General features: G+C 33.6%; 2 protein-coding genes and 1 long non-coding RNA gene across 5 annotated transcripts in view; 1 reads left to right on the top strand and 2 right to left on the bottom strand.

Annotated features, from left to right (window-relative positions):
- Nucleotides 1-2,223: 2,223 nt before the first annotated feature.
- LOC149476709 (uncharacterized) lies at nt 2,224-5,235 on the bottom strand. Its single transcript, XR_016317740.1, has 4 exons — nt 4,874-5,235; nt 4,425-4,602; nt 3,548-3,649; nt 2,224-3,384 (listed from the first exon to the last, which is right to left on the bottom strand). It is a non-coding gene; the product is annotated as an uncharacterized LOC149476709 (long non-coding RNA).
- Nucleotides 5,236-5,659: 424 nt separating this feature from the next.
- Septin2 (septin 2) lies at nt 5,660-15,947 on the bottom strand. The gene is made up of 9 exons (XM_089711227.1): nt 15,824-15,947; nt 15,377-15,494; nt 14,159-14,301; nt 13,120-13,306; nt 10,973-11,091; nt 10,156-10,348; nt 8,361-8,524; nt 7,738-7,875; nt 5,660-7,244 (listed from the first exon to the last, which is right to left on the bottom strand). Exons 1-9 carry the CDS (start codon nt 15,851-15,853, stop codon nt 7,080-7,082), a joined length of 1,257 nt encoding a protein of 418 aa, XP_089567353.1. The 5' UTR covers nt 15,854-15,947; the 3' UTR covers nt 5,660-7,079.
- Nucleotides 15,948-16,883: 936 nt separating this feature from the next.
- Nucleotides 16,884-17,221, top strand: part of rg (A kinase anchor protein rugose) — a 385,845-nt gene continuing 385,507 nt past the window's right edge. For all 3 annotated transcript variants that reach the window (XM_089711107.1, XM_089711106.1, XM_089711108.1), the window contains exon 1: nt 16,884-17,166. In XM_089711107.1, coding sequence (XP_089567233.1) covers nt 17,008-17,166 — 159 coding nt within the window. In that variant the 5' untranslated portion in view covers nt 16,884-17,007. The remainder of the gene's footprint in view (nt 17,167-17,221) is intronic.

Below are 17,221 nucleotides of genomic sequence, written 5' to 3'. Positions count from 1 at the left end.
TGTTGTTTTTATTGAAGCACCCATGTATGCCAACTGCTTACACTTACAGCTAATCACCGACCACCGTAGTTAGATTTAGCTATTTAAACAATTATTAAGAGAATTTAGTGAAAAATCGCAGCAAATCGCAAGCAATTTTAATGCAAAATTCTGAAATTCACTTCATTCAATTAGTGGTAAAATGTGTATTTCACCGATAATTTTTTTACTGTCATCAGCCGGGAATCGAACCCAGTAGGGTGGATCCATAAGCGACTTTTCGATCTAATGCTAAAACTAGGAAATTATTAATTAAAATCTCAATTATGTAAAATTTTACACTTCTATTACCTAGCAACTCAGCGTGCTCACGCACGCAACTCACTATGCGTGCTGACACTGACAACGATATCAAGAAATAAGCAATCCATGAATATAAATATTATTTAAAATGGGCTAGTTAATAATGTCTGCATTCTGTATCTTTCACGATTCACGATTTAACTATAGTACCGATTTTGATGATATTTGAAACAGAGGTAGGCTTAAGACCCGTGTTATTCACTTGCATCCTGAATGCTTACATTCAAACAATATACGATATTATTTGCTCTGTGTGTGAGTTGTGCTCATACAAATGTTTGCGCTCATGACACATGTATGGAAGAAACATTTGCAAATGCCGCCCTACGCTTGTGAGTTAATATTTGTGTGTACGTGAGCGACCGGCAAAAAGATTTTGTGACATAAACAATTATAGTACTATTTGAACTAATTTAGCCAAAACTTGCTATTTTCATTGCATTAAGTATTTCTAAAGCAAATCATATTTACTACAATTCCCTTGGAGTGACATAAGAATAATAAGAGAGAAGCATAGAACCATAGTTAGTCTTTAACATAAAGCAAGTAGTCGTAGTAGTATGCCATTTCGAAGGCATCGTCTTGAGTTCCGTACAAATAGGCAAAAGATGACCAAATATGCAAAAATCACGGGGCACCCATCCAAGATAATATGACCGTGCCAACCGTTGCTTAACCTCGATTTTTATCATTACGTTTGAGACGTCTAATTTCAATTTTTACGAGTAACAAGTATTAATAAGTAGAATATTATCAAATACACCTAAAATTAGTGCGTGGATCTTTTGCAATCGACATTGGTTTTCATTTCACTGAATAATTAATAAAATCCTTATTTTTTACTTCTATTTAAAATTTGTGTTTATCCATAATATTTAAATAGTTACTACCGTAGCATTACGTATATTATAATTTACTGCTTTTTCAAACGTATATATTCCTTGAAATTATAAAGCTTTCTCAGTCCAGTAGGTACTCCAGTCGGTATATTTAAGGTTGGTATCTATGCTAAATCGAATACCCAGTAACTTTCCCCATGATTCTGTAAATTAAAAACTCATATGTATTCCTTATATGAATCTTATATTTTATAACAGTGTCGCATAGAAGATCTACCGAAAGGCGAGCGAGTGGTGGTGCCGGTGCGAGCATCGGTGACACCTCACAAGCGTCGCTACACTTACTACAACAAGATGTTTACCCCCATCGCCTACCACCTGCCCAAACCTATGAGAATTTCGCTTGTGTGAATTATGTTATGAATATATATATTTCGGAAACAATGTAATTTTATTTCCTTCTAAGTAATATTTATGTACCTACTTAACTGTCTCAAAATAACGGAGATGATCTCTTAGTGAAATGACATAATTTCAGATTAGTTTTTAACTTTTTAGTAATTACATTTTAATCTTCTGTATAATAAAAATGAATTGTTAAATATGTTGGTAAGCGCAAAAGTCGAGAATGGCTGAACCGATTTCGTTAATACTTTTTTTATAATAATCCTTAAAGTACGAGGATGGTTCTTATGGAGACAAAACGTAAACATGTACCACGGGCGAAGCCGGGGCGACCCGCTAGTTTACATACAAATATTTTTCTTCTCACGGTGCATTTACAGCAAACGAACATAGAGCTAGAGCATTATTTTGTGATCTTTTAGTGTTTACGGAGTTGTCGAGGTTTTCCGAAATTTATAAATGTTTTAGAGATTGGCATCATGCCGCATACGCTTAGAAGTGGTGAAAGAGAAATGGCTCTGTAACGCTTCTAAGCTCTTTGACGTTTTTGACAGTCAGGTATGCCAACATAACGGCAGGGGAACTCTCTCGTGAAACCTCTGAATAACGATCATATGGAACTGCCATATGCATGTACTTTTCCTGCATACCTAAGTAAACAAATCGGGGAACAAACATGGCGGGCTAGGGACGTTCACTTGTTCGTCTAGTCGATAATATTGTATCGATTGATGATAGAGTTAAGAATGGGTAATTCAGGTAATAAGAATTTTGTCTTTTTGAATGATAAGTATGCAGTAGGTGCTTACCTAGTAAGAGGTACTTCTTTCAACAAAATAAAAAAAGATAACTACTTCTATCGGGCAATCGTTACTCGGTAATTCGTGATTCGGATTAACCATTTTGCAATTGTACCTACCTACTAGGGATAGCTGTAGTGTGTAATCAATACATTTTGATATTTTCGTTCTGCAGTTTTATATGAAACAGCTGATTTTTTTCGCGATTGACAGGGTTTTCTTTATATACCTATGTATCCACACTAATCCTATCCTATCATACTTCCTACTAATATTATAAATGCGAAAGTTTGTGAAGATGGATGTGTAAGTTTGTTACTCTTTCACGCAAATACTACTGAACCGATCACAATGAAATTTAGCACACATATTGAGGGTAACTTGAATTAACACATAAGATAGGTTTTATAATATTATAAATGCGAAAGTGTGTATGTATGTATATTCCGTTTTCACGCTAAAACGGATAAGCCAATTTTGATGAAATTTAACATCGGGTTTTATTTGACTATGGAGCCATCCATAGGGTACTTTATTTATTTATTTATAAGCTTTATTGCACACAAACAGAAAATACAAATTTTACTTAATAGGACATATTTAGTCAAAAGGCGGCTTTATTGCTCCAAGCAATTTCTTCCAAGCAACCCATTCGATCATAAGAGCATTCTTTACCCGCGACTTCGTTCGCATGTACGAAAATAAAAAAGAGCAGAGCCGCTGGCTAAAATACATGTGAGTGACTCAAGCAGATGTTCAAGGGCAAGTATAGTTAAATAACAAACACAATTTTTTCATAAAATAATTTATTTAAGTTATAGTGGTTACTATATAATATGTTTAGGTACATGCGACAGTAGTCTCAGATGCGGCAAATGAGCTTGGCCATATACAGTGTGGAAATTTGTTGACGGACCACTTCATTTAAACATTTAATTTTCTTTTTCTGTTTCTCCACTTTTTCTTCTATTTTTTTTTAATTCTTCGAGTGCTGAAGCCTAAAACATTAAATAAATTTTAATTATTGATAACAGTTCTCATAATTATACACATGAATCTCAGCATGTATGACTAAGACTATGAAAAAGTTACGTATTGAAGTTCCCTTTTTTTAAACAAGAATTATTTCATATAGGTTTTCTATTCAAGAACTGCTCTTACCAATTCAAGATCCTTGGCATCTTGTGGATGTGGATAACAGCATGATGGTTGATCAGTAGTATTTCATATGTCAATTAAAGCAAATTGAGATGGATGGTCTGCCTGAAAGAGATAAAAATGTTACATTAGATATGGTCCCAAGTAATAATAAATAGATTGCTACAGAAACATGGACTCAATGTTTGGTAAATTGTAAAACTTTTAGTATTTTTTTTTTATTAAAATAATTTATTGAACAAACATAGTGTATTATATACTTATGGAAAGTGTAGCTTTCCAACAACGAAAGAATTAAAAAAATTGGACCAGTAGTTTTGAGGTCTTTTTGTGCATACACAATCAAATCTTTCCTTTTTACAATATTAAGTATAGAAAAAGTTTGAGACCATGTAATAAAAGTTTCACTTTAAAAGATTTTAATAATGTAGGTAATATCTTAAAAACTAAAAAATAACTCAGTAGGTTTTAAGTACCAGTCATCACACCACTTGTCTCATGACACTCTAGGTCTCTAGAGCATATAAGTCAAAAAAGATATTGTGAAGCATATAGCAATTAGATTAATCGGTCAACAGTAAGGGGGTACAATTTCAATTACTACCTTGTACCTAAAAAAAACAAACAGGATGAGCTAAATAAAATCTATACTATAATATTATAAAGCTGAAGAGTTTGTTTGTTTGTTTGAACGCGCTAGTCTAGGGAACTACTGGTCCGATTTGAAAAATTCTTTCGGTGTTAGATAGCTCATTCATCGAGGAAGGCTATAGGGTATATAATATATATCACCACGCTTCGACCAACAGTATTGGAGCCACGGGGGTGAAACCGCGCGGAGCAGCTAGTTGTTTAATAAAAAGATTGATGAATTATTTACCTTTGCAAATACTGTTGGGATAGCATCATCTCTCAATCAAACAATGTTTAAAGTCTTATTAAATGCGCTCTCTTCAAAGTGCAATGAGCACACATTAATGTTTTTAGTTCCTGGCCGGATATTTTCTATGCCAATCTTTTCCAACCATGCCTTTCGCCGGGATTCGTTACTTGGTAAACTAAAACGAGAAAATATACAACAACATATAACTTCGCACGTAATTAATAAACAAATTAATAATTTATCGATAAGGTGTTTATGCGATGATGTTCGACACTAGCACTCATGTTTATGTTTTCGATGCAAATGAAATAAGGAGAATATTGCGGGTTTCTACAGCTCATAATAACTAAGATGATTAAATGTAAAATGATTAAAAGATTTCTTTACACTTGATAATAAATACACTTTAATATAAGCAACAATTTAACAAAATGTTAGCCACTTACCCTTGAAAGGTTAGATTCGGCCTGTTTTTGCTTTGGCATAGGCCACAACCTACTATAGAACACTTCATGGTACCTATTATTAATTTCAATTATACTTATTACACTAGATTATGGTCGAAAAACACTGGAAAATCATAAAAATTTCACAATGACATCTTCTCACATGTAAACAAAACCGGATACTAAGATGGCGTCCGTGGCAGCAAAGCTACATCGATGCCAATGAAGAGGGCGCTAATAAAAAGAGTGTTGATGCTTTTTCTAAGGTAAAACCACTGTTGTGAGAAAGAGATGGGTATATCATTATTATTTCCGCGTCAAATTGAACAATTACGGCAGTTCCATAGGATTCTTTGTTCTGAGCGTGAAACGCACTATACTGTGGAATTGCTGTCTAAAAATATCTAAATAATCAATAACTTGATACATATTATCTTAATACTATTATAAAGGCGAAAGTTTGTATGGATGTATGGATGTTTGTTACTCTTTCACGTAAAAACTACTGAACCGATTACAATGAAATTTAGCACACATATAGAGGGTTACTTGGATTAACACATAGGATAGGTTTTATCCCGGAAATCCCACGGGAACGGGAACTATGCGGGTTTTCCTTTGAAAACGCGGGCGGAAATCTAGTGAAACAATATTTTACGATATTAAAATAAGTCACCCAAGTTTTACGTATAATTGGTTATAGGATTCAATGGTATAAAATTGTGTGTATTGTGAATGTGGTATTATTGCACTGAAATTAGTGATACGAAAAAAATAAAACACGGATTATTTAATAAATTTTTATTCTATAAAATAATACAAAACTATAGTAATGCTAAAAATCATATACAGGAATGGATGATAAATGCAGATCGGAATTTAGATACAGAGAGCGGAATTCTTACAAAAACCTACTCGTAAAAATAGTATTTTAAAAGAAAAATGTATAATAATCTAGTCACTAACTAGGCGTATGAAGCCAAGCTCAATAAACTATATAAACACAACTCGTTGTTTTATTTACTCGGCAACTTTAGACATTGTTATCTCCAACTAGAATAAAATTTAAACATTCAATACAATATTTTTGTATCAGCAATACAATTTAATACTTTTCATGTTTTACCAATTAAAACATATTGATAAATATTTTTCTGTGTATAATTGTCTTTTTGAAACACTTAATGAGGATATTGCATTTGAACATCAGAGGAATGATTATTTTAGTATTTTTGAATGCAGAAAATATTCAATCGGTGGGAAAATCAATTTTGTATATTCAGTATTGTTCAACCATACACAGATAAACACGTATGAAGCCGAATGAGATAAAATATCTGAACAAACACTTCATTGCAAGTATCTATACAATACTTTTAATTCTTAAAACTAAATCTTAACCTATACGTAATAGGAATAATATAAATAAAAATTTGGTATAAAATGTATTACATATGGCTAAGTGCTAAATAATGTGGCAGTCCTAAATTAGACAAATGCTTAAAACTATTTTTTCAAAAGAAAATTTGCAAAAAATTTCAAGTTACCATATTATTCACTATGGCAATGTGTAAAAATATCAAAGCTAGGTTGTTCTAAATAGAATGAATATATTTCGCTATTTTATTAAATAGCCTCTATTGCTATTTTTAAGCAAAAATAGAATAGAACTTGGTGCTTTTAATTTGATTTTGGCTATTAGTGTTATAAGATGTATCAGAGTGAATATCAACTCATAAACTATAATTATATTTTGGTTAACAGTTGAATATAATGTAAATTATTTTTTGTTCGAGTTTATATCAGATAATAATTTCCTTATGGCTTTATACAATGTGGTCGTGTTCTCGTCGCAGGGCAATCATTTAATGTAGATATGCATTTTACACAATAAAATACAGTTAAAACGCAAATATACTCAATTTATGAATACACAACGTATTTCAAATATCATATTGGTGGCGTTACATTATAATAATTTTGATACCACACTATTCATTTTTTCTTCATTATTTTTAACAACGAAATTACAATACTTTTAATACGAAAACTAACAATTTACGTAAAATTTACACAAATTCATTTCGTAAATTATCGATAAAATACTTCGCTTTCATTAACACTTGGTGGACTGCTCAATTAATATTCCCAGATATTTCCCATTCATCCCGATTTCCCTATTGCCCTGCGACATCTCCCGTCCCCCTCACTTCTTCTTGCTCTTGCCGAGTGTGAGCGTGTGGTGCGCGTGCGACTGTTGCTTGCGGCGGTTGAACTCGATCGTGTCGTCCTCGATCTTCTTGCGCAACTCCTCGAGACGCTTCTTCTCCTCCGTATGGTCTTTTTTCAATTTGTCGAATTTCGCGTGCAGCTGCAACGTGGATTTTGTTAAAGTTAGGTTTTAATACAGTGATGTTAGTAATTTAAATTGAAACGATTGGAAGCAGGGAGGCAAAATTGTGAAGGTAATCTTGATTTCAATTTTACTGGTTGTAGAATTTTCTTAAAGTTATCAATTAACTGCTTCTAACAATGCTGCAATTAAAAACAAGTCAAACACCATACATTGTTCAGAAGAAACAGATCCACATCAAAATTATGAGAAACAAAATATAATCTTACCTCTAAATTAGTAAAATAATTAAAAAAAAATTGGTTGTCTGTAAAGTCGGTTTACTGACGATAGTTGAACGTGACAACGTCCGATTGTGCTTCATTGTCGCTCGTTCCGCGCTCTCGCTTGCACTTCAAGCCTTACACGGAACGCCTCAGAGCGAGGTAACGCCGCATGAGTCATGTTTTTTCGTGCGTGCAGGCGGCTCTATCGAATTATAAGACGTTGTCACGTCAAAAAAGTGTTTCACCTCCTTCTCGGCCTCCTTGAGCTCAGCCTCCTTGTCCTTGACGCGTTGCACGAACATCTGCCGCATCTCGTCCTCCTTCTGCTGCAGCTCCGCCACGTGCGCCGAACGCTTCTGCTCGAACGTCTGCTGGAACGATACCTGCAATGCGAAATCTCCATTCAGTACTTGCAGTATAATAATTTGATAGAATTATTTCTTTGTTACAGTATTTGTTATTAAAGAATTCAACTAATTTGAAAAAGACTAAATTTAAATAGGTAATGTCTATAATTTCATTGATATAAAATACGAATAGCATAGGCCCCAGGACATTTCCTTGAGGTACACCAAGCTTGTTGTATGTAATATTTTTATTTCTATGTTAATTTCTCGGTATACAGCTCGTAGTGTATAGTGCAGTGTGTGTGGTGTGCGGGGTGCAGTGTGCAGTGTGGGGTGCAGTGTTCAGTGTGGGGTGCAGTGTGCAGTGTGCAGTGTGGGGTGCAGTGTGCAGTGTGCAGTGCGGGGTGCAGTGTGCAGTGCGGGGTGCAATGTGCAGTGTGCGTGGTGCAGTGTGCAGTGCAGTGTACAGTGCGGGGTGCAGTGTACAGTGCGGGGTGCAGTGTGCGGGGTGCAGTGCTCACGGGCTGGTTGTGCGCGTCCACGTCGCTGAAGCCCATCTGCGCGAGGCGGCGGCGCCGGTACAGCTCGTAGTGCCGCGCGTGCGTGTGCTCGCGCATGTCCTCCATGTTCGTGCGGATCAGCATCTCGCGCAGCTTCACGAAGTCGCAGTGCGACTCGTTTTCCACTGAAATAACACAAAAACATAGATATAAGTGAAAATTTAACATTATTTTGGTAATTCCAGAAGGTGTAAACAACTATATTCGCACTAAGGGTCGGCGCAAACGGGCCACCGACCACAGCAACTATAGTCAGCACGGCGAAACATGATCCCTATGACACTGACAGTTATTCCCAAGACACAACCTTGTAATGGCGTCACCATTGAATTAGAAACGTATTAGAAGCGTCTAAAAATGGCATTTATTAATTTCTACGTAGCTTTATGCCATAACAATGATATTCCGTTGGAATTATAACAATTCTTAACATTAACAAGAAAATATTTCAATCTGACGTTGAATTGAATCTACGTTTACGTCCTGCAAAACTTACATCGTTTGGTATTTATCGCCTAGTGCGGAAAGTATCGATAAAAAATATTGTCGATAATGGAAATGAATGCTTATTTTTAAAACCGAAAAATTAAACCAGATAATGAGACTATGTAACCTAAAAAATATCCATTTACCTATGATAACAAAAGTTTTTCAGACGAATTTAATGGGGACATCCATTTTGATGATAAAATTTACACTAGCGAATTCGTGTTTAACGGGTTAAAGGTTAAAAAAACAATAAGGAGAAAAGGAGAAGGTGCTTTTTTAGTTTTTGGAAAACTTTCGTTCTACTTACTTAATTTTTGCAAATAAACTAAAATTAAAACAACAACAATAGACGTTAAAAATTTTAGTTAAAAATACAGTTCATAATATTTGTTAAAAACACGTTTACCAATGTGGCTGAATGCGAGCCACGCCTTTGCCTATAAAATAGTAAAGTATCGTCACGACCCATCACTAACACGATCTGTCATAGGAATCAAGGTTCGCTGTGCCGACTATAGTGGCCACGACAGCCACTTGACACATGTTTTCATACATTTTGTTGCGGAGACTTCTGTAGTGAGTGGTCGCCAAAGGCTACTCGTGTGCATGCGTATCTATCTACTATCCTACTAATATTATAAATGCGAAAGTTTGTGAGGATGGTTGTGTAATGTGTATGTGTGTGTTTGTTACTCTTTCACGCAAATACTACTGAACCGATTACAATGAAATTTAGCACAAATATAGAGGGTAACTTGGATTAACACATAGGATAGGTTTTATCCCAAAAATCCAACGGGAACGGGAACCATGCGGGTTTTTTTGAAAACGCGTGCTAAGCGGCGGGCGGAAAGCTAGTACAAAATATATGAAAAAAATAGTGCCACCAGTTGTTATGGTCGGTGGCCCGTTTGCGTCGACCCCTAAATCCTTCCTATCTAGAAATAGAAATAGAAAAAGAAAGTGTTTTATTTGCCACCAATTACAAAAATATTAATCTTAATAATCTAACACAGAACAGGGAAAAAAAAATATACATATATAGCAATGGTGGCAAAAAGGACTCCCCGTCAGCAAAGCAGCAACCATTAATTAAAATGTATTGCTGCACTGATTTTCAGAGGAGACCACGTGACTGTACAGATGCAATGATTCATCTATCTCACCTTGCACAGTCCCCCACGGGTACTGCCTTGCTCTGACCGTCTTGTTCCCAATCTTGGTCGGTGGCCCATTTGCGTCGACCCCTAAATCCTTCCAATCTCACCTTGCACAGTCCCCCACGGGTACTGCCTGGCGCGGACCGTCTTGTTCCCAATCTTGACGAAGTCCGTAGAACCAACCACAGCGAACGGGATGTGACTGTTCATGCTGCTGTTCACCTCCGACACCGACTCGTCGTCCACCGGGAACTGGTAGATCTCCACGCCGTTGGATTGCAGCTCTTGCATTATTTTCGACTGTAATATGAACATATAATTAGGTAGATATTAAAGAATAATAAATAAATAAATATTTCAGGACAATTTTCACACACGGCACAATCTGATCCCATACTAATCTTTCGCCTGTGTTATGGAAACCAGATGGCTGATAAACATACATATATAATTTTTAAATAAATACTTATATAGATAATTAACACCCAGACAAAGAGCAAACATGTTCATCACACAAATAATATTTGCCCCGGGTGGGAATCGAACCCACAACCTCTGGCTTGGAAGGCAGGGCCACGACCAACCAAGCCAACCGGTCAGTCAAATATATGCATTCATATGCAACGCAATATCATTATTGCGTTTGCTGGACTTTTTTGACACTACAATACAATATTCATAGAAACAAAAAAATGATAATGTATTATGTAATGTGAACTGATATTTGAAATATAATATGATTAAAGCTTTCTAAAGTGTAGATAATACAGTTATTATGGTTCGAAACCAGTATCTTAATTATATTTTTACTTTTATATAATGAAAAAGAAAGGTGGAATAATTTATGTATAACATTATGCAAATAAAATTGATACATTATGCAATTTGAAACAAACACTGTTTAATTAATTAGCTATTTTTTACCTTAAATTTCTGCAGTTCCGTTTTTGAAATAGTATCAGCCTTTGCAATGATGGGGATGATGTTCACTTTGGTGTCCAATTTCTTCATGCACACAAGGTCTATGGATTTCAGACCATGGCCTGTAAACAATTATGTTTAGAAATTAAATTTTACAATAATCAATTAAAATAAATAAATCCTGCTAATACATTGTATTAAAAAACTGTGTTTTATGAATATTTTTTGTTCTATCATGCTTAAACTACTGAATTGGTTTAGATTAATTTTAATAAATTATTTAGGTATAACAACTTTATTACTAATATTTCTATAGACAATAAAGACACGTCAATTTTATCAATTTGAGTATTGGTTCATATTTCATATTTCATAATAAATAATAATAAACATACATATGCATGAAACATTGCCTTATAAGATGCTAATAAAACGGTTATGTATATATATATTCTTATTTATACATTGCACTGAATAATTCAAGTAAATATAGCGTAAAATTATAAAATTACTTCTAACCAATAAATAAATAATGAATAACATTAAACAACAAATCACAGCAACTTCGAACAATGAAATTATCAGTCGCATCTATTTTCGTAAAGAGGACAATGTACCCATAAGAAATGCATTCAAATAGACAAAGTGAAAGTCCTTGAACAAAAATATGATATGTATGGCTTCGATATTTTTACACAATCTAGTGCAAGGTCTCATAGTGCACTTTCCATGTTTGTTAATAGAATCTAATGAGGATTAGCGGCACCCTAGTGCAGCTGGTTAGTGCTGGCGTGTTACGTCATGACTTGTTTGTCATTTACTCATTAGTTGATTACTGAATGCAAGTAATGCGAGCGTTTTTAGTACCAATAAGGCATAAATAATCCAATCAGATACAATCAAAGTAGCAATTCATATTCCTGGCAAAATTATATCCTACGGATGATAATATAGCCTACAGCCTTCCTTTATAAATAGGATATCTAACACTGAAAGATTTTTTCAAATGAGAAGTGACTGAGATTAGATTTTATATTTTTTGAGATTATGATTATGTGATACACAATAAATAATTTGTGGTTCACATTTGCATTTATTCATTCTTGTTTCATTTGCATGTTATATATTTTTATTCAATTATCACTACAGCACATTGAATAGGAAGATGATTTAGGTCAGCCTCCATTTAGGAACAAGCCCACATAAAGGCAAATTAAATTAAACTGTGTATCTACTATCTACTATGCGGGAGAAATACATAATTTAGTTTGACTTACACTAATGAGTTTGGCTATTGCATTCATAATTTTATTTCTTTTTATAGCATGTTCTTTCTAAGAGGTTCTTATGGGAAAAAAAAAATATTCGAAAAAAGGTTGTTTTGAAAATTTCAATAACACTTTAAATGCTTTGTAAAACTACGCATTCACATTGTTTATTTATTACAAACATTGGCGCATCGAAATCCGATAAACTTCCCTTAACCAAAGGTATCGAGTACATTAAAAAAACGCTGCTCATTAAGAACATCCCTTTTTCGAAAGTCGGTTAAAAGAGTGGCAAAGTAAAAGCTGATCCCGTTAGCTGCGCCATTGGCCCAGTGTGTCAGGCGCGTTATGAATAGTGAATACTCATTGATTCGCGTTTGCAGTGTCAAGGACACCATGCGCCGGGTCAGCTGGCTCTTATTTATTTATCGAGTGGAATTAGAGACCTACTTTAGTTTTGCTTGCTGTGTATTTTCAAGATTTTAGCTATCATAGATAATAAGAGGGTTATCAGTCTCTGCACTTATAAAGTTGAAGAGTTTTGCGTTTCTTTGCATGCAATTTATGGAGCAAAATAAATTGCTTCAAATTGAAAAATTGTTGAAGGCATATAATCATGATGATTAAGCATGGGTAGTGTGTTGTTAGGTTATGCAAAAAGTAGGACAATAATTATATGCATGCCATTATGTTATTGGGCAATAAGCAAGTTACAATGATGAACTTTTTTTCAATTTATAAACCATTATTTAGACTAGAAATAACTCATGGTTCTAGAGCACACTAAACATGTTGGTACATTACAAAATAAATAATTTTAATTCTATTAAAATACATAACACAGTATATCAAAAATAATCTCTTACAAAACTTTCCACTTACCAGTTGGACAAATGAAATACAGACAGACATGCAGACGGCTGTCATGATAAGTCGGCAATGCCCTCTTAATCTTCAACTCCTCTTGAAGGAAAGCCTCAAACTGGGCGTCGATATAATCTACCACAGCCTTGAAGCTATCCTCTTTATTAACTTGGTCTCCGTAGCCCACTGTGTCGCAAATTGTCAGCTAAAAATATAATTATTGTGTTATATTTTGAATTTAAATAGATAAAAGTGCCGTTGTCAAGTTTTTAAAAAAACATTTTGTTTAATATTTAAATAAATGCTATGGTGGAATTGTAATTCAGTTAATCCAGGTATAGTGATAGATAGATCATAATATCATTTAATGTTTTTTTTTTATGTAATTAGTGGGTCTCCAATGGTAGAATCTAAATAAATTAGTTCTTATAAGAAACTAGCAGTCCACCCCGGCTTCGCCCGTGGTACATATTTACGTTTTCTCTACGTAAGAACCATCCTCGTACTTCAAGGAATATAATAAAAAAAGAATTAACGAAATCGGTTCAGCCGTTCTCAAGTTATGCGCTTACCAACACATTTTGGGATTTATTTTTATATTATAGATATTCAAATATGTATGTAGGAACACTAGCATAACATTGATTCTGAAAATAGATACAAACTGATTCATAAAATTATTCATTTCATAATTAATATGTACTATTCTTATCATCAATAAGTATTTGCTTTTAATACAAGCCGGGTCACTCGTTCAACTGCACTTGTAAAACTTGTCATGACTCATGTTTGCATTTCAAACTGCAAAACTTATCTTAACCCATATTTATGCACCTTGATGATGCCTAAAAAACTTTGAAATTATAAAAAAAAAAAAAACTCTTCCACTTTATATCATTAGTATAGTGACTTTCAGTTACAAATTTCAAACTGCAAAACTTATCTAAACCCATATATTTTATGCACCTTGTTGATATCTAAAAAACTTTGAAATTAAAAAAAAACAAAATAGTAAGTATAGACTTCCATTTAAGATAATTGTTATAAAATACTTTACCTTCAGCCTGACATTGCTCTCCTGCAGTTCATAAGTATGTGCCTTCAATTTAACAGTAGGAAGGTTGTGAGGGCTCGGCACAGACTCAAAGTTAGTGTTGAACAGTGAGTCCATGAGCGTAGACTTGCCGAGACCAGTTTCACCTGTTTAACATAACGTTTCATAATAAGCTGTAATTTTTACAAGTATTCTAAACTGTTATTTCAGTATTTCTACACAATTGTTGGATATGTCGATAATTAGGTCTGTAATAGTGGTACCAATTCAACAGTTACATAAATTGTATTGACTTCCACAATAAAACAATAATATGGTAAGTATATATGAAATTCGAACTTTAACTGAAAGACTTAGAGCTATTACGCACTGTCGACTGTGACTTACTATAGTTTAAATAGGGGCTTGCGCACTTAGTCGTCAGTCGTCCAGGAGTAAGTCCAGTCGCCGGCGACTCAGTCGACTGGTCGACAGTGCGTAATAGCTCTTAAGAATTAATTTCAAATTTGATATTATACTTTTCCTCATATAAATTCTTTCTCTAATTGAGCAAGTAATTATTCTATAAAAATATATCAAGTCTAATAAGTCAAAATAAAGAACTAGCGCTATTGATGCTTATCTTGTTAGTGAGACATAATTTTGGCTCTTGCTTACACCTGATTTAGTTAAAATTTAAATATCATGGTTCATATTTTACAATCACAGTTTTAACATACTTATACTAATTAAACACAAGCAAAGTGAGTAGTTTCTAACACAGCTTAACAGTAAGTTGTATTTGTGTCATTTACTTTAGAAATTTATAAGCAAATTTTTACAGCATATGTGTGTTAGAGATTGCAATTAATTAACAAATAAATGGAATTATCAGTGTACAAATAGAACAAAGTTCCTGTTAATATTGAGGAAACACATCTTTTTATGGATCACTCTAGTGAATATTCACCACATGATTACAATAATGTGTTCGTCAATCTCAATGAATTTACATACTCTTGCTTTTGTGAATAACGTGAATTTATAATAATTGCATAGCGATTGAAAGAGGTCGAGTTAACATTTTATAAAAATATTATTTATACAATGCATTCCCAGACCTCGGATATTTTGATACATTTGATAATTATAAAAACAAATACAATTCATTTAGTGCAATAGATAGAACGCGTATGTAACGATTGAGCAAGTGAATTAAGTATGCATAATTGAATCACATACCGATACAAAGAATGTTGAAGACAAATCCATTCTGCACACTCTTGTTAACCAGTTGGTCCGGAAGGCTGTCGAAGCCAACATGCCCAGACAATTTCAGCGTACGCATTGCAGCTTCAATCTAAAATAAAGTAACGTTTCTCACAAACATGCCGTGCAGCTGGTTGACTCATTAACAAAATATGCACGAGAGATTACTGTTGTTGTTTGTTTGTAAGCGACAAGCAATGTTATTAAATGATTTGTGGTATGTTAATTAAACAAATCGGACTGATTTCAATAAACAGAGATATCAATGGAGAACGCCCAAGCGATGACTCTCTCTCCGGTTAAATAAAAACATGTAAATATAAGATATTTTCGCTGCTTGTTAATATTAAAACATTGTAAAAAGAATAAACATCGTTATAATATTGAATAACACGTATAATACATGATTTTTTTACTTACTTTCGCAGGTTCAACATCTATGGCCGCCATTTTCGTACACTCTCTTTGAGGATTGCTGTTTAACTGAAGTTATTAGATTGTCAAATGTCAGAAGCAATGATTTCATGACATAACCAAACTTCACACTGCAGGAGCACCAATATTATGAACTAATCTAGAAAAATCAATTATTTAATAATAATTTCTGTCATCTTAATATAAGTTATTGCAAATCGTTATTCTATACAAAAATATTACAATGTTTTATAAAAACAAAGAAATAAGGGCACAGACATCCTTTGTTAATTCTATTAATATTAGAAATTGTTAATAATGTTTTTATAGGTTTCTAATGTTGGTAAACGTGTATTTTCAGTATTGCAAGTTCAGAAACATTCCTTTGATAAAGGGAAATGTTGAAGTGTACATACAATAATGATGATTTACTACGATACGATAAGAACAATGGATTTCATATATATTATTCTAAACATAATATGTTTCATGTAATCTCACTTCTCTCAACTATTTTTTTTTTTTACAAACCTTGATATGAAATCTATAATTTATTTCATGAGAGATATTAAAAGAATATATTTTTAATAAATTTCAAAAAGTTTTTTTCAATTTCAATATGCTTAAAATTATTAAGACACTATAGATACCAAACTACTAGAAATATTTAAACTCTAGGTTATTGCTAATATGCAATAAATGCATTTATTTAAATAAAAACAAAACATTTTTAATAAGTAGAAAAAAAATCTTAATAGATATTAATTTTCAATAATATTAAAGTAGCTTCTCCTAAAAGACGACCCACCTATAATTTTACGTGCTAAACCCATTGAGCCCCGAACGGCCAGATCCGACCGCGACACAATAGATTTTCTATTGTGTCTGTGATTCCGGGGCCTGAATTTTGAATGTGAACGGATTTGAATGTGAATACAAATGCAATTTTTTATTCGTAATATTCAATTACATGATTCTTTACTGTTATTATTTTAATATTTTTGTTTTATTGATTGTCAGGGAAATCGTAGGTTGATTTTTGTAACACGGGCAACACTGTCGCAATCCAAAATGGCAGAAAGCGACTTCGGTGCGTTATCATGTGAGCCGATGAAATAATGTTTTCTTGAATATTATCATCGCGAGTGATTTAGAAATTTGTGAAATAGTGAATTGTGACATAATAAACCATGGCGGATTTAAAATCCCCGCCGTTTAGTGATATTAAAAGACCTGAGGAAGTCGTCCGAATGACGACTAATGATAGCCTGAAATTTGCAGTTCTTATCGGGCTGATTGAAGTTGGACAGGTAACCAACCGCGAGGTGGTCAACACTGTTCTACACCTGGTAAGCTAACCATTTTACAATAACCACAAGTACCAAGAGTAAATCTTATAAGACT

This window comes from Colias philodice, chromosome 26 (genome assembly GCF_061535455.1).
Source record: "Colias philodice isolate Cphi_HAF_F1 chromosome 26, ilColPhil1 Martin Lab GWU primary, whole genome shotgun sequence".
Lineage (NCBI taxonomy): Eukaryota > Metazoa > Arthropoda > Insecta > Lepidoptera > Pieridae > Colias > Colias philodice.
The sequence above is the reverse complement of the archived record's forward strand: the minus strand, read 5'-3'. Positions and strand labels throughout refer to the sequence as shown.

What these genes read in the sequence shown, in the direction of transcription:
- Septin2 (XM_089711227.1), bottom strand. Translation starts at nt 15,853, where the DNA reads ATGGCGGCCATAGATGTTGAACCTGCGAAA. An exon ending in TAGATGTTGAACCTGCGAAA is followed by an intron (nt 15,495 to 15,823) that starts GTAAGTAAAAAA and finishes ACTTTATTTTAG; the next exon opens with ATTGAAGCTGCAATGCGTAC. An exon ending in CCCGTGGGGGACTGTGCAAG is followed by an intron (nt 8,525 to 10,155) that starts GTGAGATTGGAA and finishes GTGTTATTTCAG; the next exon opens with TGGAAAACGAGTCGCACTGC.